The sequence below is a fragment of the Ipomoea nil genome, unplaced genomic scaffold (assembly GCF_001879475.1).
Source record: "Ipomoea nil cultivar Tokyo-kokei standard unplaced genomic scaffold, Asagao_1.1 scaffold0382, whole genome shotgun sequence".
NCBI classification, from domain to species: domain Eukaryota; kingdom Viridiplantae; phylum Streptophyta; class Magnoliopsida; order Solanales; family Convolvulaceae; genus Ipomoea; species Ipomoea nil.
In genome coordinates this window covers 199,347-227,217 of record NW_017616810.1, presented here as the reverse complement: position 1 = coordinate 227,217, position 27,871 = coordinate 199,347, and the positions used below count along the sequence as shown (strand labels likewise).

The 27,871-nt window shown below is 31.2% G+C and overlaps 2 protein-coding genes and 1 non-coding gene across 6 annotated transcripts; all 3 read left to right on the top strand.

The window, feature by feature from the left end:
• Positions 1-1,378: 1,378 nt before the first annotated feature.
• LOC109171872 (probable peroxygenase 5) lies at positions 1,379-13,300 on the top strand. Of its 2 annotated transcripts, XM_019320951.1 has the most exons (8): positions 1,379-1,425; positions 8,703-8,735; positions 8,936-9,034; positions 9,293-9,378; positions 11,518-11,612; positions 12,367-12,492; positions 12,821-12,962; positions 13,114-13,300. In XM_019320951.1, the coding sequence occupies exons 1-8, from the start codon at positions 1,407-1,409 to the stop codon at positions 13,135-13,137; spliced, it is 624 nt and encodes a 207-aa protein (XP_019176496.1). In that variant the 5' UTR covers positions 1,379-1,406; the 3' UTR covers positions 13,138-13,300. The 2 variants fall into 2 exon arrangements, with proteins under 2 accessions (XP_019176496.1, XP_019176495.1); XM_019320950.1 differs by lacking the exon at positions 1,379-1,425 and having other exon boundaries at positions 8,639-8,735.
• Positions 1,400-27,550, top strand: LOC109171873 (probable peroxygenase 5). Of its 3 annotated transcripts, XM_019320953.1 has the most exons (7): positions 8,517-8,642; positions 23,011-23,123; positions 23,267-23,365; positions 23,543-23,628; positions 25,264-25,358; positions 26,358-26,483; positions 27,319-27,550. In XM_019320953.1, exons 2-7 carry the CDS (start codon positions 23,069-23,071, stop codon positions 27,464-27,466), a joined length of 609 nt encoding a protein of 202 aa, XP_019176498.1. In that variant the 5' UTR covers positions 8,517-8,642; positions 23,011-23,068; the 3' UTR covers positions 27,467-27,550. The 3 variants fall into 3 exon arrangements, with proteins under 3 accessions (XP_019176500.1, XP_019176498.1, XP_019176497.1); XM_019320955.1 differs by lacking the exons at positions 8,517-8,642; positions 23,011-23,123 and adding an exon at positions 1,400-1,463 and having other exon boundaries at positions 23,272-23,365; XM_019320952.1 differs by lacking the exon at positions 8,517-8,642 and having other exon boundaries at positions 22,892-23,123.
• Positions 14,997-15,069, top strand: TRNAA-AGC. The gene has a single exon. It is a non-coding gene; the product is annotated as a tRNA-Ala (tRNA).
• Positions 27,551-27,871: the final 321 nt, after the last annotated feature.

Genomic DNA, 27,871 nt, shown 5'->3' with positions numbered 1-27,871 from the left:
TTCTTTTTTAAACTCTGAGTCGTGCCCGCAAAAATAAATTTATAATTATAGTAATCGTCTGTTTATGGCTTACCCATTATTCTAAGTTATTGGGTTAATTATAGTTTTGAAGGCCGTTTTAGGCTTCACACTCGGCTCTCTTACGATGTATGATATGTGGACTAATAAATGACTAATCTTTGAAGTAAATATAGGATTACGTACGGCCATTTTAGGCTTCCCTTTGCTTCCACGTCTACTGTAAAGCTTGGAGTAGACACCTAAATGGGGCAATCAATTGGATCCATACTCCCTAATTATTAAATCAATACTCATTATTTTATACTAACTTCTCGACATTATTATTTTTTAAAATACTTATAATTCTTTATAAGGTAGTATTTGTTTTATACTTTTTAACATTTTTAATTACTAATATACTGCCAATTAAGAATTAACCACACAATTTAGCGATGTGAAATTTTTTAATAACTTGATTTTGTAAAAAAATTATGTAGCTGAGTTGAGTACTAATGATTGAAGTAAACTTAATAAACAAGATATCTTTTTGTACATATTTATTAATATTGTATTCGCTATTATATTTTTTTAAGTAAATATTGTATTCACTATATTCATTAATTAATTAATGTAATACATTATAGAAATAATTTCACTTTTGAGAATTCAATTAAAAAATATTTTCAATTTTTTCATCTTAAGTTAATGATATATAATTCGACCACATTTAATTACTTATAACTTTTTCAAATCAATCAAATTTAATATGAAAATATTATCAGAGCAAATTACACTTTTTGTCCTATGACTATAGGGGGCGTGTTAATTTCGGTCCGTGACTTTTAAAACTAACAATTTAGTCCTTTAACTATGCTTTTTTTAGTAGATTTGGTCCTCCCGGCCAAATTTCGCCGGAAAAAGATAACCCATTTTAAATTATTTATAATTGGGGGCAAAATGGTCCTTCCACATCATTTCTTCTTCTTCCATTACCACCGCCGTCCTTTTCCTGCCGCCCCGCCATGGCGCTATTCTCCCCCTCCGTGTCCCTGGACCTCTGTCAGTCTGATCAACTTGGATCAGTTGTCCCAAAAATGATATTTTCCGGAGTAATTTTCATTAACTTATAAGAAGATATATATAAAGTATTTGTTAAGTAAAGTAATTTGGACAAATATAGCAACCTTCGTTTTCTTCTTAAGGTACAGACAGAGACGCAAAGCAACTCACACTCCTTATATAACAAACACAGACACCACCACACTCCACAGCATCATATCATATCACACCACGCCTCTGTTGTGGTTCCTTAAAAACTCCGAGAATTATATTCTCAGCCCACAATATAATAACCAAATCTGTTTAATTTCATCTTCATTTTCCAATAATAAGCTAAGCAAACAGCCATGGCCGCCCAAGATTCTACTTCTTCCTCCAACACCACTGTTTACCATGATGGTATGTCAATTATCATTTTCCTCGAAAATTTATTATTTCCAGAACTTTTTTTTTTTTTTTTCTGTTTTTAATTTTGGAGGGTAGTATGTATAGATTAATTAATTGATTCGAGAATTTATATATTATTTTGACAATATTGTTATGGATTTTTTTTAAAAAAATTATTGGCATGTAGGAATGGGAAATTCTTCTGATCTGTCGTCCCCACTGCAAAAGCATGTAGAGTTCTTCGATATCAACAAGGATGGTATCATTTATCCATGGGAAACTTATCAAGGTTTTTTTTTTCCTAATTAATTATTTTCCCTAGATTCGATTTTTTTTTTTTAATGATTTGAGTATATTAGAAAAATTCTACAGAACCCGCATGAGATTAACTCAATGGTTCAGTAGGCAGTATTTGGGAGAGAAGTGATTAAGGGAATAACATTTTGTTAATAGAATAATGATTTTACATCTATTATTTATATATTTACAAACAGTCATTCTTTTTTGTTATGGTCCAATATTGCAAAAATTTATAAATAATTATGTTTATTCAAATTTTTATTTTAATTTGTGTGATTATATAATTATTTATTAGGTTTTCGAAAAATTGGATGTGGAGTGCCTCTCTCGACTTTTGCATCCTTGTTTATAAATTTAGGTCTCAGTCAGAGAAGTCGACCGGTAAGACACATACTCTCTCCATTTAAACGTATATGGATATGCATAGAAAAGCTTATTTGATTGATCTTGTTATTGTGATTGTATATTCAATATTTTGAAACACTCATGATCATCATTTTCAAAAATAGAAAATGGTCCATGCTCCAATACCATGTTATATCTTATATAATCACGTCTATATAGCGAATTTTTGTAGGCAAAGGCATGAGTTCATGTGATTTGTGGGCGTAGTTTTCCAATAAGTATATTGCCCCTAATATATATCTCAAAAAGTTAGGTAAGATATAATCACGTCTATATAGCGAATTTTTGTAGGCAAAGGCATGAGTTCATGTGATTTGTTGGGCGTAGTTTTCCAATAAGTATATTGCCCCTAATATATATCTCAAAAAGTTAGGTAATCTCATGTAAACAATATTTAGGGTAATGAGGAAATTTTGGAATTACTATTTAATAGAAATAGGATGAATTGGGTAAATTTTACTTATGATCTGTGTATTATACTAAAAAGATTTTGTGTGATAAACTTATAATTAAAAAAATATTAATAAAAATTAAACTCGTAACTTTTAAATATAAAAATCAAAGCTCAATTCACTTTCTTACCTTTATTCATACGAGAATAGCATGTCGCAATAACAATGTGACTTATGCTTGAAAATGGCCCACAACGAATCAATACTGCAGGACTGTGGGCACATGTGAGTGCTGTAAAATTGAGATATTTATTTATTTTGATCATTAAATCTAACTTGATTCTTAGGCCAGATTAAAAATACTAAGAAGGTAAACTAACTAGCTTCATTTGTCCATGCATAAGTCATAGCTAATTAGTTTAAACTCAGAAAATCAATCAATAGACAATTCTCACAAAGAATCAAACTTAAAATTTTGTGATATTTAACTATTCGATCGACGTGATTAGGATTGTCCCAATAATAATTTATTTTAATCGTTGCATCTATGCTACGTGACACACATTTGAAAATTTGAATGATGTGGAGAAAGCATGGTGTTAAAGTAGTTTAGAAAAAGATCATTATATTCTTTCCTTATGAATATAGTTGTAGTTAGGTCATATTGCACACAATCTCTCATTCTTTTCTTGTGTGCGACACATTGCATGTTACTACTCTGATGAATATAGTTGTAGTTATGAGGGTCCACAGAATAATTTGCCGGTAAATCTTACTCTGAAGTAATATTGCGTAAATCACACATGAAAGGTAAATCGTACTAAAAAAGTATTATTTGACAGATTTTACCAATTACGTGTTGGCAAGATATTATATATAGTGTGAATAGTAGTAAATGGTTTTTTGCAGGGAAAGTGGCCATCCCCTCTCCTCCCTATTGAGGTGACAAACATCAAACTTGCCAAGCATACTAGTGATTCCGGTGTCTATGACTCCAATGGAAGGTAATTATAAATATTAATCTTATATTATTGTAAAAAGTATTATATTCTTTAATATTCATATATTTGTAACCTATTTTGTAAATAATTATCATTTTATTTACGCAAATGTCATTTTACTCCTCATTCTTGATTATTCATAATAATGTGCACGATAATTTTAAAATTTATATTCTAAAAATTGAAAACGTACAATTTTCATAATTATTACAACTTTGGAAATTAAAGCTAATACAATTTACAAAGTTGTCAATTGTAAATTAAAGAGGTATTTGGTTGGAATAAATTCCAATATGAATTAAATGTTTAGTAATTGGAATGAGTTTGAGTATCATAGAATAGAGTTATAGAGGTATATTTCACGTACTCTACTTTTTTACTTCAGAATTGCACTCTAATATTTTTTACTCCGTACTTATATGACATATACAATCAGTACATATATATGTATGGAGTAATAGTGTGTAATACGTACTCCATAAAAATACACTTAGGACATGTTTTCTTTTTTTTTGAATGCTACTAGCTCTATTACATTGTAGTATCTGTTCATATACTTTCTCGAGGCTCGAACTTACAACCTTCCAAATGGAAGTCCAACCCGGGTACCATTGGACCACATAGTCCTGGTCACTTAGGACATGTTTAGTTCATGGAAAATGTTTTCTAAAGGAAAATGTATTCTTTGAACTTGAGGAAAACTAGATTTTCCTTTGTTTGGTTAATGGAAAACATTTTCCATTGGAAAATATTTTCCTCAAAAATGAGGAAAACATTTTCCAGGTCCCCCCTTGGTATTTTGTTTTCCATGGAAAACAAGTAGGACGACAATTATGCCCTCACCAACTTTTCATTATTATTATTATTATTATTATTATTATTATTATTATTATTATTATTATTATTATTATTATTATTATTATTATTATTATTATTATTATTATTATTATTATTATTATTATTATTATTATTATTATTATTATTATTATTATTATTATGTAGGGGTATAATTGTTTTTATACTCATTATTCCTTACAATTCCAAACTCAACTAAACAATGGAATCGATATTCCCAGTAATTTATTTTCCACCAACCAAACAATGTAATTAATCTTCCCGGTAATTTCTTTAATTTCCCTGGAATTTCAATTCTATTTCCCTTCAAATATTTTCCGCGAATCAAACGGGGCATTAGAATTTTGAATAACATATTGTAGGTTTGTTGAATCAAAATTTGAGGAGATGTTCAAGAAACATGCAAGATCAAATGCTAATGGCTTAACATCAAAGGAATTGGATGAAATGCTGAAGGCTAATAGGGAGCCAAAGGACTATGGTGGATGGTAATTCATTATTCTTTTATTTCTCTCATCATGAACTTGATTTTGACAATGATTATGAAATCTGAATAACAAGATATAACATATGCCTTATATATTAATTATTATTTGTTTAAATTAGGTACAAGGTAACATGAAAACATAATGCATTGCATATATATAGCAGCATAATATTGAGTTTGGTTTGCAGGGTTGCGGCATTGTCAGAGTGGAAGATACTATACCTAGTAGGCAAAGACAAGAATGGGATTTTGCCCAAAGAAACTATAAGAGGAGTTTATGATGGAAGCTTGTTCGAAAGAATGGCAAAGGAGCATGCATCTAAGAAGCAACCCTAATTTTTTTAATCCTTGATTTTATTTTATTACTTGAAGATGAATTTAATATAATGAAATGAACTTGAATTGAAGGGTTGAGTGAATACTTCATAGTAATTTTTAATATTTTATTGATTTTTATTTCAAGTGGTAAAAATTCCCCAGCTTAGAAATGGAGTTTATGAATGTATATATAGTGTGTATTATACTTTTGGAATGTACAAAGTAAATTTTTTTTAAAAAAAAAAGAAAAAAAGAGTACATTTGGTTGATTGACGAGTAATAAAAACTGCATATCTACCAATAACCTTATGATCTAGTGACACGGAGTGATTCTCCTAAATGGGAGGCCATGTGTTTGATCTCTAATGGGGGCGGTATTGACTCTTTGTGCTTCAATAAGTTGAGAAAGTAGTTATAAACAGATACTACATTGTAACAGAGTCATAATGTTGAGCATATAATATAACATAAACATAAATGTGCAATTCAACTAGTAGCTTAGGCTTTTAGTTGAAATGGAGCACATGCTTAAATTTGATATCAGAGTCATACCAAAGGTCTACGTGTTGCTTGGAACCCATCACTTGTGAGGGGGTTAGCTTAGGTTTTTAGTTAAGATGGGGCACATGTTTCAATTAGTAACACACTTATAAAAAAGAGGCCTATATGTTCATATATATACTTAGAAAACTTTTCATATCTAGTTGTTATATTGATTTTTAATTAATTCGTGCCCAGCTATTTCCAATCAAACAAATTTGAAATGAAATTCTATATTTTTCTTTTGTTCTAATATAGTATATGTTCAAATATACTTTCTCAACATATTGAAACACAAAGAGTCAATAACATCTCAACTGCGACTTGAACGCATGACCTCCCATTCGGAAGAGTCACTTCATGCCACTCGACCATAACGTCATTGACCTGTATTTAATTTATTTACGGGAATACTTACAATAGTTACATAAAGGTGCTCTCTGAGAGAGGTAATTCATAATGTGAAATTCAAACTTGAAATATAAATTTAAATTAGTGTTTTACCCGTACGATGCACCAAAAAAAATTGTGTTATTATTACGAATTTAAATAAAAATTAAAAAAAAAATAAAAAGATGTTAAAATATACAATATATTATCACGAAAGTATGAGTATTTAAATGGCAAAAGTGAATATCTGGGACTAAATTTGAAAATGTCACCAAAGATAATGGACATCCGCTAGAATTAACTAATTGCGAAAATAATAAAAAGAAATTGAAGAGATGAAAATATTATTGCCTAAAATGAAATTTCAGCAGAAAAATCATTAGAATGACCAAAAGTGTTCAAAATATGATAGTATGTGGTGTTAAAGGACAAAAACGATAATCTAAAACTAATTTTAGAATTGTTACTAAAGACAAGGGACCTTCGTTGGAATTAACTTTAAAATATATTTTAATAAAGGAATTTCGATTGTTAACATTTAATATCATGTACTTCACACAATTAATTGAAAACAGAAGTAGATCTATGCTTCTAACAAATATTTAAATGCAGTATATTGATTGACTTACTGTCTCTATATTATATTTTAAAATTATTAAAGTATTTTGATCATCATCAATAAAGATAAGAAGGAATAGAACAACGCTGGGCGTCATAGTTTGGACACGACTACACGAGTATGAATAGTGCTTAATTAATGACAACATTCCAACACCCTGGCTGGACCTACTCTTTTGCAAAGTTATTATTACTTAATTGAATAACTAAGCATGCATATGGTTCCTTTAATTTGCTCTAGAGACAAAAATTGCAAGTGGGTAGAGTATGTCTCACGCTTGGATGGTCACAAGCTCAATTTTTATCAACATCTTTTTAGTTGTAGAGAATCTTTTTAATGTATGGCAGTTTTTGGAATTTTGGTGGTCCGGACTTGTAAATAAATAAGACCCTATTAAAATTATAAGTGCGATCTTTAAAACTAATTCAAACCATAAGAAATTAAGAATCTGACTAACTTAATATCTCCAAAGTCCAAACAAATAGAAAAAAAAAAATTTAAAAAAAAAAAACATCTTGAAACTACTTGGCTGGCTGGTGGTTACCTGCTAGGCTGCCGCTATCGTTTGGAATGCAAGTAGAATGATCTATCAGGAAGAAGAATCAATTTCTCAGGCGGTATTGGTGGTGAATTGGTCAATGGTACAAGTTTCAAGTTATCTCTACAGATTCAGGATAAGACATCATATGTGTCGTTGGGGAAACAAAACGGTTTTGTCATGCGGCATACTCAATTACTTAGGTCCTAATTATTATGAGAGATAAGTGATTTGGGGAAGAAATATATGAGTTTCAGAATTAATTGCAGAAATTTTTTTTATTTCTTAAGTAGTTAAGTCAAAAATAAATATTAGACCCCCTAAAAGTTGAGACTATGTATTTTTGCACATTTTGCACACCCTAACAGGGCGTTTGGTTGGAGGGATTTTAAATTCCCTTCTCACTTAATTCCCACCTAATTCCAAAGGCCATTAAATTCCGTAGTTTGGTTGGAGGGAATTGCAATTCCCCCATTTTCATGGAATTAAAATCCCATGTCCCCCCTGGTATTTTAATTCTTGGGAAAAAAAGATAGTGATGAGTCAAAATTATCCCTTCCTTTTGTAACCTAAAATTAATGTCTAACAACAATAATGGACATTTTTTACTTTATACTACTTATTTCCTTTCAATTCCCATGTATACCAAACATTGGAATTGAAATTCCCAGTAATTCTATTTCTGTCAACCAAACACTGGAATTTAAATTACCACTTTATTCCCAGTAATCCAACTCCCATGAAATTACAATTCATTTCCCACATAATTCCCCCTCCAACCAAACGCCCTGTAAAATCTGACCTATCTAATGTGATTTATGGACTATTATATAGAAATAATGTTTACCCATTACATATACCAGCAGATAATATCGTAATCCAAAAGAAAAAAAAAATTACAAGTTACATGATTAATAGATTAAAATTATATTTTTTATTGGACCTGAAAGGGTATTGTCGTAACATACCATAAGAAAAACACTATATTAAACAACTAATATTATTCTTCCCAAAATGTTAAATCTCCAACTCCAAAGACACTTCACACTCATATCTCAACACGACAAAGTATTTGAAAATTGAAAAGATGTAAATTATGGTAATTCAACTGAACTACAGAGACTAGATCTTTGCTTACTATGCACAAGGAGCCCCATGCGGACAACAATTAATATTATTTGGAAGAATATAAGAAGGAACCTTCGTTTTCTGCTGTTGCCACAGGTACACAAGCACCTCACTTGCTTATATAAACATACATACACACCAACAGATCATATCATCACAACTGCAAAACCAGACAACCTAGCTAGCTTAGCTTGCTGCAACCTCTGTTGTTTTTCCTTAAATATTTCCAACCAATATATATAAAATAACCAAATCTGTTTCATGGCCGCCCAAGATTCTACTTCTTCCTCCAACAACGCTATTGTTTACCATGATGGTATGCCGATTATCCTTTTCTTGAAAATATAATATTTCTAGAAAAAAAAAATACATTTTTTTTGGGGGTAGTATACTAGTATATATAGGCATATAGCTTAATTATATTAATAATTTAATTGTGATTCAAAAAGGTATATATTTATTTTGAGAATATTATATTGTTGTGGGAAATAAAATATTTAAGAAAATTTAATGCAGGAATGGGAAGGCCTTCTGAGCTGTCCCCTCTGCAAAAGCATGTATCGTTCTTTGATATCAACAAGGATGGCATCGTTTATCCATGGGAAACTTATCAAGGTTACTTTATTTTATTTTTTTATTTTTATTTTTTATTTTTAATACTTTGGATATACTCCATATTGTTAGGGAAATTTTACAAATGTCAGCTAGGCAGTAACATTTTGTTAATAAAAATAATAATTTGACTCATATTATTTACAAATTTTTGTTTAAAGTCACCATTCCCTTTTCTAATAGTTGGATATGAAAGAAGTTGTATAGTTAATTACGTTTAATTGAATCATTATTTTTTGTGATTATATAATTATTTATTAGGTTTTCGAAAAATGGGATGTGGAGTGCCTCTCTCCGTTTTTGCTTCCTTGTTTATAAATTTTGGTCTCAGTCAGAAAACTCGACCGGTAAGATACACACTCTTTTTAAATGTATATGAAGATGCATAGCGGTAATTGTGATTGTATATTCATTATAAAATTTAATTAAATATTCAACAATATAAAATTCGATTATAACTGAGCTAAATATTCATTCATTAATGTTTATTGTGAGCAGGATTTACAATAATTTGTTTATTTTTTCAAATTAAAAATTAAATTTATAGTTTAATGTCATTTTAGAACAGTATCTTGCTTTATTCAATTATTCGTACGAATAGGATGTCGTTTTAACTATATGTGGCTGTTGCTTAAAAGTGGCCCACAATGAAGTGATAATTAAGGCACTTACTATACACAACAAAAATGAGAGTTTCCACTAAATATCAATCATTATTGGTCCACACAAACACAACAAGGTAGCTCAAGTGGCAAATGAGCTCTCTTTGTGAGGGAGAATTCCGGAATAACCCGGATTTGATTTTCACAACTCACAATTGACGATTCCCTTTGGGCCAGCTTCTGTGCCTCTCAGAGCGAACCGGGTGGACCCGGACCACAATGTGTGGTTGACACCATTATTGGTCCACACAACTATGCAGATTATACTATCAAATAATATTTTATACTAAAATGTACATTGTATTCAGGAAAAGTACATTATTTGAGTACTAAAAATATATTATTTTGTATAATGTACATTCAACACACAAATAATATACTTTTAATATATTAAACATGTACATTTTGTTATTGTTCACATAGCATTATATGGACCATGGTCCATACAATAATTTTCCACTAAATATCAAGCTAAGCCTTTTCTTTTTTTCTTTTTGGAAAAAGAGAAAATTGCATATTATTAATCGTTTGAAAAAATAGTTTATTATTATTTTTTATTTACGAAAAAATTTGCAACTGCTACTCAAATATATATATTTAAAGTAAAATTTATCTTGTGACCCTAACTAGTTGGCAAAGAACTACGGGATATAAAGAAGTAGAATAACATTCAAATTGAGAAAAAATATTGCTACCTTTAATTCATGCTCATTGCACACAATCTCTCTCATTCTTTCTTTGTTGTGAGTTGTGACACAAAATTAAACCTGCACCTTAGACCTACGTGTTACAACAATATGTTTGTAAACACACAAACCGTCACCAATTATTGACTTAAAAAGAAAAAGAAAAAACTACTCATTTTGAATATAGAAAATTACAATTTTAGTCTCACAACTATTATATTTTTATAATTAGTTATTAACATTTAATTAATTTGATCATTTAGTTCCATGATTTTGTTAATATTGCTGCATTTGATCATATACGTTACAATTAATATTCAATTAACTATAATTTTTAATATATTAAAAGTATATAATTTGTATATTGAATGTACATTATTTAATAATATACAAAATAATGTACTTTCAACACTCAAATAATGTACTTTATGTACACAAGTAATGTAATTTTAGTATATTAAAAATGTAATTTTTTATTTACGGTCGACATGGCGGTGTATATGATGGTCCATGGAATAATGATTGAAATACAATTTAAATAGATAGTCTTTATTCAATGTGTAATGAGTGTGCATTTGTTTTTGGTTGTCCTTGTCTAAGATTCTAGCCATTTTCTGACTTTTTCTCCTTTTAAGTATTTTTTTTTTTTTTTACTTTTGATTTTGTCTGGCCAAAAGTACGTAGAATATATATCCACCTTGATATTTAATTTGTACCTAAGCAATGTGAAACCTTGATAGCATTATGTGAGTACTATATACGGCTCCTTGGAATGTCATAAATCACTTGACACTTGTGATTGTGTGGTTTAGAACTTACTGTCCATGTTGTGAAAAATCACCCTTTTTCACTGCATGGTCACATCAACTCTCTAATTGATCTTAGTTTATATTGTAATTTGAATTTATAAATTTTAAACTCTTTAGGTCTTCAAACCTTTAACTCTTTGGTTTGTCAATTCTTCATAGCTTAATGACTATCTAAGTATACACCTTCGAATAGTTACGTTTACTTTGCGTGTAATTTTGCTATATATTCTGAAAAAATTAATTTTATACTTCAAAAATTCTTTGTTTTTTAAGTATGTATTGACAAGAAATTATGGTGTGAATATATAATAATTAATGGTTTATTTCAGGGAAAGTGGCCATCCCCTCTACTCCCTATCGAGGTGGAGAACATCAAACTTGGCAAGCATACTAGCGATTCTGGTGTCTATGACTCCGAAGGAAGGTAATTCTAAGAATAATGATTTTTTTTTTTTTTTACAAAAAAAAAAAAAAAAAAAAAAAAAAACTTTTTAATTAAATTTTCACTTTTATAGTGTCATTGTAATATTGAATTTTGTGTACTTAATTATTATGATTTTTTGTATGTTAAGTTATTTTAAGTCAACCAATTTACATATAACTTATGAAAATAAAAAGTCGATCTGATGATGATTTTAACAGGAAAAATAACTTACAAAATAATTATACTCATTAACATTATAATAGTATTGTATTATTCATTAGTCAAATCCATTTTTCTTTTTTCTTTTCCCAACTATTTATTTTAAAAAGTCTATAATTCTCAGTTTCTCACATTTCACTTCTTGTCTTAAATAAAACTTTTAATATAGCTTTATTATACTAATTTTATTCAATTCACTAAATCTAAATTAAATATTATAAAAAGGTGAATCGTTACTCATTTGAGTAAAGTCTCGTTACCTATATAATACTTGTAATTTAAAACAAAAAGTAGTATTATATTATATTTATGGAATAGAGCTACTATTCTTATTTCACAATTTTTTTTTCCATTATTTTCCATTCTTCATCTAATATATAAAAGTAGGACATGTAAATAAAGTAATACTCTATAAAAATACACTTAGAATATTCGATCTCAATGGATTAATGGTAGTTCGGAGAATGTATAATGAATAACAAGTTACTCAAATTATATACCAATAATATAATAATGTGGTTGACACATTTTGTAGGTTTGTTGAATCAAAATTTGAGGAGATATTCAAGAAACATGCAAAATCAAATCCAAATGGTTTAACATCAAGGGAATTGGATGAAATGCTCCAGGCAAATAGGAAGCCAAATGACTATGGTGGATGGTAATTCATTCTTTTATATCTCTCTTCATGAAATTCTTTGACAAAGATAATGAAATCTAAATAACAAAAAAAAAAAAAAAAAAAAAAAGGTATAAATTAGGTACAAGGTAACATGAAAACATAATTTTCTGAATATTCTTGATACTTCATTAAAATAAAAAGATCTGTAAGGGCACGGGTGATAGTAATAGTTGTAACGATAATCGTCTTCAATAAGTATTAAACATACGTCATATAAAAAATCTCAGATCAATTCTAAAAATAAGTATTGAGGATTTATAATCTGTGAGATGTTTATTGCTTAATATGGGGCCGGTTTGGTTTGCAGGATTGGTGCATTATCAGAGTGGAAGATATTGTACTTCATAAGCAAAGATAAGAATGGGATTCTGCCCAAAGAAACTATTAGAGGAGTTTATGATGGAAGCTTGTTTGAATCAATGGCTAAGAAGCATGCATCTAAGAAGCAAGTATAATTATATTGTTTTTTTTTTTTAAATAAAATAATATTTTTATCCTAGATCTTATGTTATTAGTTATTACTAGAACATGAATTTAATGAAATGAACTTGAATGAGTGTTTAACTACTGCATAATATTGTTTTAATATTTTTTTTTCAGGTGGTAATAATTTCCTCTTCTTAAAAATGCATGGAATAATTTATGAATATATATGTGTATTCTACTCTTGCAATGTATGATGTTGGGGATTAGTTTTGTCCCCTCATGTTTTGTGCATTGTTTTGGTTTGATTAATAAAGTTATGTTGATGTTTTAAAAAAATAAATGCAATTACATTTGGTTGGTTGGTTCACAAGTAATAAAAACAAACCTATGTGTTCATTTATTTTTTGGGTATGGGTTAGGTTAGAAACCTTTTAATATCTTGTAGTACAAAATTTAAATTTTTTAATTGTTAAAAAATTACAAATCATAATAAATTAAAATATTAAAATTTAATCTTCATTATTGATTTTGATCAACAATTAAAATATTTTTCATATCAATTTATTTATTTATTTTCTTATAGAAGTTGTTCATAGGAATAAAATTTTCTATAGATCTCAATATATAATGACATTTAATTATATTTTACAATTACATATATAACAACATAAGTGTGTCGTGAAGTGGTAGTAATTGGAGCATGTTATCCGATTCATCTCAACTAAAAGCCTAACTCAATAGCCATATATGGACCATAGTCTATTTTTTTATCAGGCGACGTAGTCCATTTTTTTATCAGGCGACGTAGAGATGTTTCGAACCCATAACCTTTGGCATGGATGATTTTGCTCAGCTGATACTGAATTGAAATATGTGTTTCATCTCAACTAAAAGTCTAAGTTGATAATTGGATTGTACATTTATGTTTATATATTGAGTTAATTCTAATTTTTGTCTTAGATTTATAAGTGTCAAACCATTTTTAGTTCTTTTTTTTTTTCAAAACATCCATGTTTGGTCATAGTATGGCATGACCATTTTTTGTCATCCGTCAACAAAACTATTTAAAATAAATACAAGGGCATTTTGATCTATTCAGTTCTAATTGTTACATCCCCCCCCCCCCCCCCCCCCCCTTTTTTTTGTCTTACATTTATATGTGTCATTCCATTTTTTTTCCAAAACATCCCACGACAAATATAAATCTAAGACCAAAAAAGAAAAATGACTTAACACTTAGAACTGAATAGACCAAAATACCCTTGTATTTAACATTATTTAAACAGTTTTGTTGACGACAGTGAACAAAAAATGGTCATACCACAATAATACTATGACCAAATTAAACGGGGTGTTTTGTAAAAAAAAAAAAAAAAGTGGGCTGACACCTATAAATCTATGATCGAAAATGGGATTAACTATTTATATATTATATGCTCAAGAGTAGTGGACTAATAGGTAGGTCTTGTTACTTGATAGGTCAAGAGTTTAATTTTTTGTGAGTGGTCATTTATTTTGGATAAGTTAATGTAATCTATTGGTGGTATATATAATAAATTTTAAATACTCGTATTAATAAAATGATACATATGTTGGCACATAAACACCATATTATGATTGATGTGACAGTGATAACGTCATTTAGTAATTAAGAAGAAAGTACATTCAACAATCACACAGAACCTATGAAAAATTACATAAACTTTTAATTTCACTTTCATTGGATAAAAATCTAGTGTATTAAGAAAAATCATCAACAAATATCACAAAATAACAAAATCCATCATTTAACGGCTAGACCTGACGGGTAAAGGTAACCAAACAGTGGCATTAATTATCCCTTCATTTACTTTATGCCTGCAATTTCTATATCACAAAATAACAAAATCCATCATTTAACGGCTAGACCTGACGGGTAAAGGTAACCAAACAGTGGCATTAATTATCCCTTCATTTACTTTATGCCTGCAATTTCTTTGAAGCACTTTGGTAGAGAACACTCAAACTGAATTACAGAAAATCGTATGTGTAGAAAGATTGGTAGAGATTTTTGCATTGGGGATGTAGCTCAGATGGTAGAGCGCTAGCTTAGCATGCGAGAGGTACGGGGATCGATACCCCGCATCTCCAATTTTTGCTGAAAAGGTTCCCTTCTATTTGGTCTTCTTGAGATGTTAAGGCTGAAGATAGTATTTTTTAATCCAACGGCCATATATACACACTGGGGATGTAGCTCAGATGGTAGAGTGCTTGCTTAGCATGCGAGAGGTATGGGGATCGATACCCTGCATCTCCAAATTTTTGCTGGGAAGGTTCCCTTCTATTTGGGCTTCTTGAGATATTAACGCTGAAGATGTATATATAACCCTCCCAACGGCCATATATACACAGACGTAAGGTGGGACGTTATTACTATGGGTTCGATGTGTACGTATATCATCTTCGCATAAGTTTTTTTGCTGTAAAATTTAAAAAAATTTAATGTCATAAGTTATTGAACATTTTGTTTGAGTTAGAAATATAGCGGAAGTCTTTAAACTTATTTTAATTTTGTTTGGCAAATTAAGTGCATAAATAAAGTAAATAAGAGAGAGATTTAGCCAAGGACCTTGGGGTTTAGTGACATGCATCAAGTTGCTCCTTTATATAGGAGGTTGTGGGTTTGAATCAGGCGGACTGTACTATTTATTTTTTATGCTGTATTAGGTTGAGAATACTGCATTGTAATAGAGTCAGTAGTACGCAACTCCAATTGTAGTTTTTATAGAGAAAAAACTAGTTGTGATTTTAGAACATATAGAAATGTTGGGTTTTTCAGGTTTTTTCTCTTGCAAATACGTGATTTTTGCAGGAGAAGAAAAAAAAAAGGGAGGGAGGGGGGGAGGGGAATGCGTGTTTGGAGCGCACTACGCGCCCGCGTGTTTTCCACACGCCAACTGGGGCGCTTCAGAATAGCCGCCAACTGGCAACCACTCTAAAATGGTTCTATCTTTTTTTTTTCTTTTACTTTTGGCCCGTTGCAAATTCTTTTTTTTTTTTTTAAATTTGTTAAACCATTGTTAAATTTTGGCATGTTTCCTTCTTTTTTTTTTTTTTTTTTTTTTTTTTTTTTTTTTTTTTTACCGTTGCATTACAACGGCAAAATTCCTTCTTTTTTTTAAAAAAAAATTCTTTTTTTATAAATTTGTTAAAAAACATTGTCAAATTTAATTTTGTTGTTAAATTTTAACAATTTTATAATAATAAATTTATTTTAATTTTTATATGTTTAATTTCAATATAATAATTATAATTTTTATAATGATAATAAAAAACGATAATTAAAATATAATGGAGTAAATTGGTGGGTCCATAAAAAACATAGAAAAAACTTAAAATTAATAGGGAGAAGGGTTTTTAAAATTGGGTGAAATAGTGGATGATGAGTAGATGTGGGGCTCATAAAAAACTTGAAGAAAAAACCAAACTATTTAATTATCTCCTTTCTTACAAGGAGGAAATTCAATTTAAACAATAAACAGTATTTTAAAGGAATATTGAGTGCATACGCTAACGTTATATATATATATATATATATATATATATATATATATATATATATATATATGAGTACTACCTTACAATGTAATATTTGTTTATAATTACTTTCTTAAACACAAAAAGTCAATATTAATCTCACTCTGAAATTCAAATTCATGACCTCCTATTTGGGAGAGTTATTTCATGTCACTAGCCCACTAGTGATTGGCTACATTATTTAATTATCATGCACTTCACGCCATTATTTAAAACAAAAGTATATATTTGCTTTTGGAAATTGGAACCATAAAGTAAATTGACAAACATTTAAAAGCATACAATTTATTGATTTATATACTGTGTGTATTTTTATTTTTTATTTTTTATTTTTGACAAAAGAAATCAACAATCACTATCTAATGGTATAAGTGTATTGTGTTAATCTACTTTTGTGTAATAGTCCACAAACAACGTAAGAGGTAAATCGTACTAGGAAAATCACATGCGACGAACTTAACCAAAAAAGTATTGATAAAATCAAAGTCATAAATACGAGAATCATGATCTGTCCACTTAGTCACTCCTAGCTTAGTGTTAATTGGTATATTTTTAACTTTTTAAAAGTTGTTGATCTGGAAAAGAAAAGTATAGCTAGGTAAAAAGGAACAGAACCGCGTATGGAGGTGAAGATAGAGTATAAAATTAAAGTACTTTATTAATGACCAAGACTACATATAATAATAATAATAATAATAATAATAATAATAATAATAATAATAATAATAATAATAATAACAACAACAATAACAACAAGAACAACAATAACAACAATAACAACAATAATAACAATAATAATAATAATAATAATAATATAATAATAATAATAATAATAATAATAATAATAATAATAATAATAATAATAATAATAATTGTAGAGGTTCTTCTCAAGAGTCTCTAAAATTCATATCATCAGTAATGTCTTGAGAAGATGGTTTCACATAACACTTCTCTTGTAAATCGTAGAGATAGTTTCTTGGTATTATTCAAATCTTGGAGATTATCGCTTGTAGTTCTTTCTCATGTGTTCAGTTGAAGTATCTTTCTAAATAGCATATATATAATACACTAGAACTTGTAAAACAAGTAATCCTAAGATATTCCATGTAGCATGAATTACTGTCTTACCCTTGATGTATTTCAGTCAGAGATGGTATTCTTGTAAAATAACCTCAAGATGCGTAATTGCTCTACCAGCGTAGAAGAGAAGTCAATGTAGTTCCAACGGCTACTTTCCAAAGACTATGGTGTAGACTTTAATTTGTTCTGCTAGATCTTCAAACAGTATACTAACTAGTACTTAGACCTAACCTATCTATTTTGTCATAATAATTCTATCAATTACAAGTTGGGGTTTACAATACTAAACATTAACAACAATTCATTTTCAGTATAATACATGTTTAATTTGATATGCTGTATACTAAAAACGAATATGTATTAAAATATAACGAATATATATACTAAAACTAAACATATATTATACTAAAAATAAACTTGATAATATATTAAAATAAACTTGTATTAGCAAGATGAACCTAAAGTGTACAATATAAGTTGCCACTAATTTATAGGTAGTAATCAATGAAAATAAAATAAAAGAATATCTTGTTAAAATTTTATAAGTAATGCCATTACCATGGAGTAAAATTATTGCTAGAGAAGTCTATTAGCCTTCTTAGTTTGAGTCGATCAATTATGGACAATCTAGATTAATTTACTTCTTTGTAATCCTTTAATTAAGGACTAAAATCACAAAGCAGAATTTGGTTGATACTTACTCTCACTTAGTGCAATAGATTTTTTTTTTGAAAAAATCAATCTGTCAATTGTATTAATTGATGAAAGCTATAATAGTGTCAGGAGGGATAGAGTCCCAATACATAGAATGTTCCTGAGTAAAAGCTAACGAAGCTAAAGTATGAGCATGTAAATTAATCTGTCTAGGCACATAGCTTATCAAAATAAAATTAAATAAAGACATCATTGTCTTGCACTGGTCTATTATTAACCCAGCATACGAGTGAATGGGTGTAACTTGGTGATGTATGGTGGATCGCAGAACCATACAATCCGTGAGGAGATTGGCCGAATTAATGCTCCTTTCAACTAACCAGGACAATGCCTCTTTAAAAGCCATAGCCTCCGCCATGAGTGGTGAAAAACAAACGGGTGATCTGCCATTCTTAGCTGCCACAAACGAGCCCCCGGGCTCTAATAACACAACTCCATACGTAGCCTCCCCGGTTTCCTGCCGATACCCCGCATCTATATAACATCGCATGTGATTGTTGGACAACACTGGTTCGGCATGTGGGTGTACATCTTCTCGCGTGGAACAGCCGTGTACCGCACCATAGGCTTTCAGCAATGTTGCCGCCCCCTTCACAACAGCCCGCGGCCGTGACATGGCCCCTTCCCACACGGCTGCATTGCGGCTCCTCCAAATATTGTATAGAACTCCCACCAAAAGCTGTGTTTGTTCCTCGGTTAGAATCGTCATAGCCCCAGCTAACCATGCCGCAAACGAATCTGTAATAATATTCGTGATAGGTAATTGTGTTATATTCCAAACTAATGTAGAATATTCACAATAAACTAATGCATGCAACACATCTTCATTATTAAATCTGCACATAGGACATGTCGGGTCAATCTCCACCCTCTTATTAATTAGATTCGTTGTAGTGGGTAAAATATCACATACTGCTTTCCATAAAAAGGTCTTCCATTTTGGTGGTACTTTCAATTTCCACATCTTAACCCATTTATCAAAATCACCTGGGTTATTCTCATAATCACCAACAATACGCCTGTAGGCATTCTTTACTGAATAAATTCCTTTTGGGTCACCTATCCAGTACCATGAGTCATCATAATCAGGGCTAACAGGAATCATAACTATTCTGCTCACATCCTCAGGGATAAATAAATCAGATAAAATATGTGGATCCCATGTTTGTGTTTGTGGGTCAATCAAACCTGCTACTCTTGTTTCTCTTAACTCCTCAGGCATAATTGTTTGTACCAAGGGACTTGGATTATCCTGCAGTCATGGGTGTCCCCAAATTAGAGTTGTCTCACCATTTCCAATCATGCGTCTTATCCCAGCTACCACTATTGGATGTGCTGCCATTATACTTCTCCAACAAAAACTTGGACAATTACCAATAGTAGCATCAACAAAACTAGAAGTGGGGTAATACCTGGCTTTATATATTCTTGCCACCAGAGACTCTGGGTTTGTCAAAAAACGTCATGCCTGCTTGCCCAGCATAGCTAGATTAAAAGCCCTCAATTCCTTGAAACCCAAACCACCAAACTTCTTGAGGATACATAACTTATCCCATGCCTTCTAGTGAATCCCCTTATCTTTGCCACTTCCCCACCAGTATCTATTCATTGCTCTCTCAATGGATTGACAAACTGTTTCAGGCAATAAAAAAACACTCATTGAAAAAGTTGGCATAGATTGAGCCACACTTTTCAATAAAACTTCCTTACCAGCCTGAGATAATAACTTTGTGCTCCACGATCCAATCCTCTGCCTGATCTTTTCCTCCACATAGGAAAAAACTGCTCTTTTATTTCTGCCCACAAACGATGGGAGGCCCAGATATTTCCCAAAATTACTTGCCTGCACTACCACAAGATAGTCTGCCACCTGCGTTCTGACGATGTGGTGGGTATTTCGGCTAAAACATATGTTTGACTTGTTATAATTCACCACTTGTCCAAATAGTTTCTCATACCTCATCAAACAATCTTTAATCACCATAGCCTCATGAATATTTGCTCTAAAGAAAAGCAGGCTGTCATCCGCAAAGAATAAATGAGACACCGGGGGAGCACCCCTGGCCACTCTACATCCATATATAGATCCTGCCATCTGTTCCTTCTGCAACAACATCGAAAGTGCCTCAGCACAGATAATGAATAAATAAGGAGAAAGAGGATCTCCCTGCCTGAGTCCACGAGTCGGTTTGACCCGTCCCTCCACCTCCCCATTCACCATTACAGTATAGCTCACTGTTGTCATACACAGCATTATTAGCTTAATCCATCTATCACTAAAACCCAGCACCATCAACATTTTTTCCAGAAAACCCCATTCCATTCTATCGTATGCTTTTGACATATCCAATTTCAGTGCACTCCAGCCTACTACACCACACTGCTTCCTGTTCAAGTAGTGGCCCACCTCAGCTGCCACCAAGATATTATCTGTAATTAACCTTTCAGGAATAAAAGCACTTTGGGATTCCGAGATAATATCCCCCATCAAAACTTTCATTCTGTTTGCCATCATTTTTGCCATTATCCTATATATGACATTGCTTAACGCAATTGGTCTCAAATCTGTAACAGTCTCCGGGACCTCTTTTTTAGGAATCAATACTATATTCGTATCGTTCAACCCTTCTGGAAATACCCCAGAGTTCAAAGCATGCAATATAAAATCAGACACATCATCCCCCACAATAGACCAAAAATGCTGATAGAAACCCGGATTCATTCCATCCGGGCCTGGTGCTTTATCCGGGAACATACAAAAAAGTGTTGTTTTTACCTCTTCTACCGAAAAAGGCTGATTCAACATCTCATTATTCTCATTCGACACACGGGGGGCAAAATCAATAAAAAGGGGATCATCACAGCTCAAATTATCAGAAGCAAATATGCTCTTAAAATAATCCAGAATCACCGAATGCATATCTGTATCCTCCACCCAATCCCCACCCTCATTCTTAATACTAGCAATAAAATTCTTCTTTCTACGGGCAGAAGCATACCTGTGATAGAACTTGGTGTTAGCATCTGCACCCCGCAGCCAGTGTTGTTTCGCTCGCTGCCTCCAAAATACATCCTCCTGGGCCTCCAATTGCTTTAACTGATACTCATTCTGCTGGAATTCGGCCAATGCGGCCGGATTCGTTACATCACAGAACTTCTCTTGCCGCTTTCGCAACTGCCCTATTCGGTGACCAAATTTATGGAATTTGTCACCCCCCCCCCCCCCCCCCCCCATCGCATCAACTTTATACCACAAAACTGCTGACAGTGCAACAAGCCCTCCGGCCTCCCCTCCTGCCATGCTGTCTCCACCACCTCCTTGCACCCCTCATCCAATAGCCATGCATTTTCAAATCTAAACCTCCTCGGTCCTCTTACTCTACGCGTACTGAGAGCATTCATATTAAGGAACAGAGCCGAGTAATCTGATTCTCTAGTCTGCAGATTCTCCACCCATGCATTCTCATTCACACCACCCCACTCTTCCGTAATAAGCACCTTATCAAGCCTCTCCTGTATCCAATTCACCGTGCCTTTACTCTTGTCCCATGTGAACTGGCGGCCCCACATCGGCATCTGTATCAAACCACACGCATCAACGGTTTCCCCAAACCCTCGTAAGAGGCTATTCGGGTATGGATCCCCCCCCCCCCCCCCCTCCCCTCCCCCTCTTTTCATGTTGATAGAGAAGATTATTAAAATCCCCTATCACCACCCAGGGTAATCCAGATCTTCCCCTCAACATACACAGTAGCTCCCAGGTTTCCTCTCTTCTACTTCGATCCGAACACCCATATAAACATGTCATACGCCATAACTTGCCATTCATACTAACCTCAATATCAATGTGGTTGAACGAATAACTCAACAACCTAGTCGTGTTGTTCTTCTTCTAAAGGAGCGCCATACCCCCACTCAAGCCTTCATTATTCACATAAAACAACCCCTCATAACCAAGCCTGACAGGGACTCTCTCCGCATGACTCCGTGCCACCTTGGTTTCCATCAAAAACACAAACTCTGGCTTCTTACGGGACACTAGGTCCACTACTTCTCGAACTGTGCGTGGATTTCTCAAGCCACGACAGTTCCAGCTTATCGTACTCATGATGCTGGGCGGGGCTGGACACCAGCTCCCGCCATGAACAAGTTTTTTGAACCATCAGTGATTGTTATCTCATCATTCCCACCATCCTCTCCAATCTCCGTCCCATGCCTACGACGCTTTGCCGTAGCCACCACCACCTCATCCTCAGACATACTCGTGGGTGTGACTCCCCCACCTCCCCGACCCCCGTCTACTGCCCCAATCAACCTTTCCTTTACTACCAATGGACGTGGCTTCCCGCCTACCGGCACGAGCCAGCTATCCCCAACCGCTCTAGGAGCGCTCCGGGACGCACCAGCCCGCATATAACCCATAATCATGTAATTTTTTTTTTTTTGGTAGAATAATCATGTAATTTAGATACCATATAAAAAGACATATTTGTTTGGCAAAGTAATTAAAATTATTTGTAGTGAATATAACAACCTTCGTTTTGTGCGGTTGGCGCAGGTTCACACGCAACGCAACTCATCACTTTGCTTATATAAACAAACACACAGACATCATCGCAACTGCAAACTCAGAAAACCTTGCCGCCGCCTCTCTTGTTTTTCCTTAAACATTCCGAAAATTACATTCTCCGATCCTCCCACAATATAATAACCAAATCTGTTAGTTTCTTCTTCATTTTCCAATTATAAGCAAACAGCCATGGCCGCCGCCCAAGATTCTACTTCTTCCCCCAACACCACTGCTTACCATCATGGTTTGTCATCAATTATCCTTTTCTTCGAAAATATAATGTTTTTTTCTGTTTTTATTTATTAATTAATTGATTTGAGAATTTGTATGTTTATTTTGAGAATATTGTTATGGATTTTTACAAAAAAAAATATTATTCGCATGCAGGGACTGGAAATTCTTCTGAGCTGTCCCCACTGCAAAAGCATGTAGTGTTCTTCGATATCAACAAGGATGGCATCATTTATCCATGGGAAACTTATCAAGGTTTTTTTTTTTTTTTCTAATTAATTATTTTCTCTAAATTTCTTGGATATTTTAATTTTTTGTTACTAGAATAATAATAATTTTACTTTTATTATTTTTAACAATTTTATTATAGTTCGGTAATTAATTATGTTTAATTAAATTGTTATTTTGTGTGATTATATAATTATTTATTAGGTTTTCGAAAAATTGGATGTGGGGTGCTTCTCTCAATTTTTGCATCCGTGTTTATAAATTTAGGTCTCAGTCGAAAAACTCGACCGGTAAGACACAAACTCTCTTTACACGTATATAGAGATGCATAGAAAATATTATTTTATTGATCTTGTTATTGTGCTTTTGTATAGTAGCAAGTATTTCTTTTGTAGTATATGGAGATGCATATATAGAAAAGATTATCTTATTGATCTTGTTATTGTGCTTTTGTAGCAAGTATTTTTGAAAGATATTATAATGTTCAATTTTTTTTTAAAGCTCCCACCGATCATGTCACCAACTCATCTGGAATGGTAATAGAGATGTCATCATACTATATAATAGTTGGTTAATGTTTAATTATTTAAAATAGAAAATGATCCATTATTATTTAGGTAACTTTTATGCACATGCACTAATGTGTTGATATCAGTGAGCCAATATTTGTTTTTGTATCTCACGGAATCTAGTTTTATTATTTAGGTAACTTTTATGTACACTTTTATTCAATATTTGCTGTTGGGAAAGAAAAAGTTTATTCTTTCCTTTTATGAATATAGTTCCCCATTCTTTTCTTTTGTGCCACGCATTGCACGTTAGTTCCTAGCATATATACAACATAATATTTTATATTCTGTGACACGAAATCTGCACTTTTTATTTTGTGTGACACATGTTAGAGTGCGTTGTGAGTTGTTAATAACCTTTTACATAGTTGTCACAACATGTTTGTGTCACACATTGCATGTCACCTATTATTCACTTTATAAAAAAGTTATTATCTTTGGCCCTTTGGATATATTAAAAATTTGAGAAACCTATAATATTGAAAGAAAAAAAATCATATCCCAATTGTTATAAATACAAATGATTGATCGGTGTCGTGTTATTTTTTGTAAAAAAAATAAATATTACGGAGTATTTACAAAAATGTTATCACTTGTTTTCATTTATAATCGTAGCTACGATATCCATCCAATATTGACACTTTAGGTGTTAGGCTAAATTTATCATGAAATTTGGGCATTTGCAAGGTGACATGACACCTTTTTTTTTTTTTTTATAAAAAAAAAAAAAAACAATTTTTTTTAACCACCCAGAAAATGATGCCGCTCTTGTTGCTGCGGCAGCCTTTTGTACTTTTTAAAATTCTTTTATTTATTTATTTTTGTTTTGATTTTTTTTTATTTTGTTTTGATGTGATGTGAAAGTGGAATTACTTTTAAAAGTTAGAGAATATTGTAGGGTTGTAGAGAAAATAGTTAAGAAATTATAAATTTGATAATGTGAAAAGATGAACTACTTTTAAAAGTGAGAATATTGCAGGAATAAATTCAGCCTTATATCAAATTTAAATAATATAATGACTGGAATGTCATGTCAAACATGATTTTTCATATAAATCCTACAAAACTACTCTTAATAAGATTCAATCAAACTCATGATTAAGGGATCTAATTTTAAGGTTCTTGAACATAATTATCATGTATAGGAAGTTGTGAGGTTTATTTCGTTCTATTTAAATGCAGCAATTTGTGTGACAATATATTCTCTTGTATTCTGTATTTAATTTTGTACCTCAAAAATTTATTTTTTAAAAAATATTGGCAAGAAATAATAATAATAATAATAATAATAATAATAATAATAATAATAATAATAATAATAATAATAATAATAATAATAATAATGGTTTGTTGCAGGGAAAGTGGCCATCCCTTCTCCTCCCTATTGAGGTGAAAAACATCAAACTCGCCAAACATACTAGCGATTCTGGCGTCTATGATTCCGAAGGAAGGTAATTTTGAAGAATAATATAATGTAAATTTGTTAACAAAAAATAATTCCTAAATATTAACATTTGTGATGTTTCGTTACATGTTATTACATTATAACTTTTACATATAACTTATAAAAATAAAGAGTTTGATAGTGAGAGAGAACATTGGATAAGTTTATAAACTTCATATAAGGTCCAATGCTTGAAGGGGCCCATGGTTAGGCAAGCCCAATAGTGGTTTTTTTTTTTTTTTTTTTTTTTTTTTTTAGTAAAAACAACACAAGATTAATTTTATAATTATTAAAAAAATTAAGTTTATAATATTTATAAAAGTATAAAGTTGACTCTGCAACTTTTTCTCTTACTTTTTAGACGAATTGTTCATTATTCATCATACCTTAACTTAATATATCATGTCCCTTGTATTCACTTTACCTGGTGTCTATAAAATGATACGATCATCTCGTTAACAAGAAAAATAATATTTTTCAATTATAAATGAATTATACTCATTCACATTATAAAAATCATTGTATTACTTATTAGTGAAATCAATTTTTTTTGTTTATTTTTTTAAAACAAATTTCTATAATTCTCAAATTTCACTTTTCTTTTTTGTCTTCAATGAAACTTTTTAATAGATTTTAAAATATATAAATTGTAATATAAATTAAATATAATAAAATGTGAATTGTTAATAGTTTGAGTCGAGTCTCATTATCCCTATGACTCTATGTAATACTTGTAATTTCAGATAAAACGAGTGTTATAGAATAAAGTTAATATTATGTTTACCCCACTTTTTACTCCATTTTTCTTTTAACTCTCTAGTACCTACTTATATGACATACATGGATCTAGAAAAATTGGAACCACAATTTTTTCTTTCATTGCCTTTTTTTTTTTTTTTTTGTCTAATAAAATCAGTACATGTGAATACAGTAATACTCCCTACAAATATATATATATATATATATATATAGAATTAATATAATAAATGTTTATTACATTTTGTAGGTTTGTTGAATCAAAATTTGAGGAGATATTCAAGAAACATGCAAAAGCAAATGCTAATGGTTTAACATCAGAGGAATTGGATGAAATGCTCAAGGCAAATAGGGAGCCAAAGGACTATAAAGGATGGTAAATTCATTCTTTTATTTCTCTCATCATGAAATTGTTTGAATAAGATATTGACATCTAAATTTAAAAAAAAAAATGCAGACTGCAATATATATTATTATGGAAAGCACTTTTTTTCTCTCTTGAATTTTCCGGATGTGACTTTCAATCATTAACTGCTGATGAATTGGTTGACCATACCACTAGTTATTTAAAAAAAAAAAAAAAAAACAAGAAATTTAGTTGTTCAATAAAATAATATCACATGCCCAAGGGGAAGATTTTTAAAGGGGAAATACTGAAGGGTGTGTAGCATTCAAAGGAAACCATCTTATGGGTCTCAACGCATCTGGTTGGCACCATTAATCCCCTTTCTAAGACTGAACTTGGCCCGACCTACGCCCATATCTACGAATTGATTTGTCTCGGTGTTGCACTACGCTTACTTCACTGTTACACATCTTGTGAGTGTTGTAAGTCAAGTACGCTCAATAACATAATTATTTGACTATCTAGTTGTCATATTCTACTTAAAATCAATTGGTGATAAGTAGGTGAATATTAACCATTTAACAACATCCATCCATGGTAAATCACAACGTCACTTGTCTCGATTAATATCTTCTACCTCCCAAATTTACTTTTCGCTTTTCTTTCCAAGTTGTTCCCCTTTCTCATATTCTATTTTAACCGAGACAGTCGTTACTATTTCTCTTCATTTGTGCATATCCTTATAGAGAATTTCCAACTTCTTGTGCAAAATTTCAACGGATTTTGAGCATTAATCTGATAAATTGAATTTTTATCACGACCTTTAATTTAATGTTTAAAGTTTAATATTGAGTTTGGTTTATAGGGTTGGTGCATTGTCAGAGTGGAAGATACTATACCTCCTAGGCAAAGACAAGAATGGGATTTTGCACAAAGAAACTATAAGAGGAGTTTATGATGGAAGCCTGTTCGAAATAATGGCCAAGGAGCATGCATCTAAGAAGCAAGTCTAATTGATTTTTTTTTTAATCCTTGATCTTCTGTTTTTACTAGAACATGAATTTAATGAAATGAACTTGAAGAATTGTTTGAATACTTGTTCATATTTTTTTTTTTTCATATTTGACTGATTTCTTTTCAAGTGGTAATAATTATTTATGATGTGTAATGTATATTCTACTTTTGCAATGTACAAAATATATTTGTGCATACCTCTAAAAGGCTCTTTATATATATATATATATATATATATATATATATATATATATATATATATATATATATATATATATATATATATATATATATATATATATATATATAGGGATGCACTCAGGTGTGAATAAGTGCTCAGGAGGGAAATGCGAACGAATCAGCGCGCGACACGTGTCCAGATCTAATAACTTAAAAAAAACGCG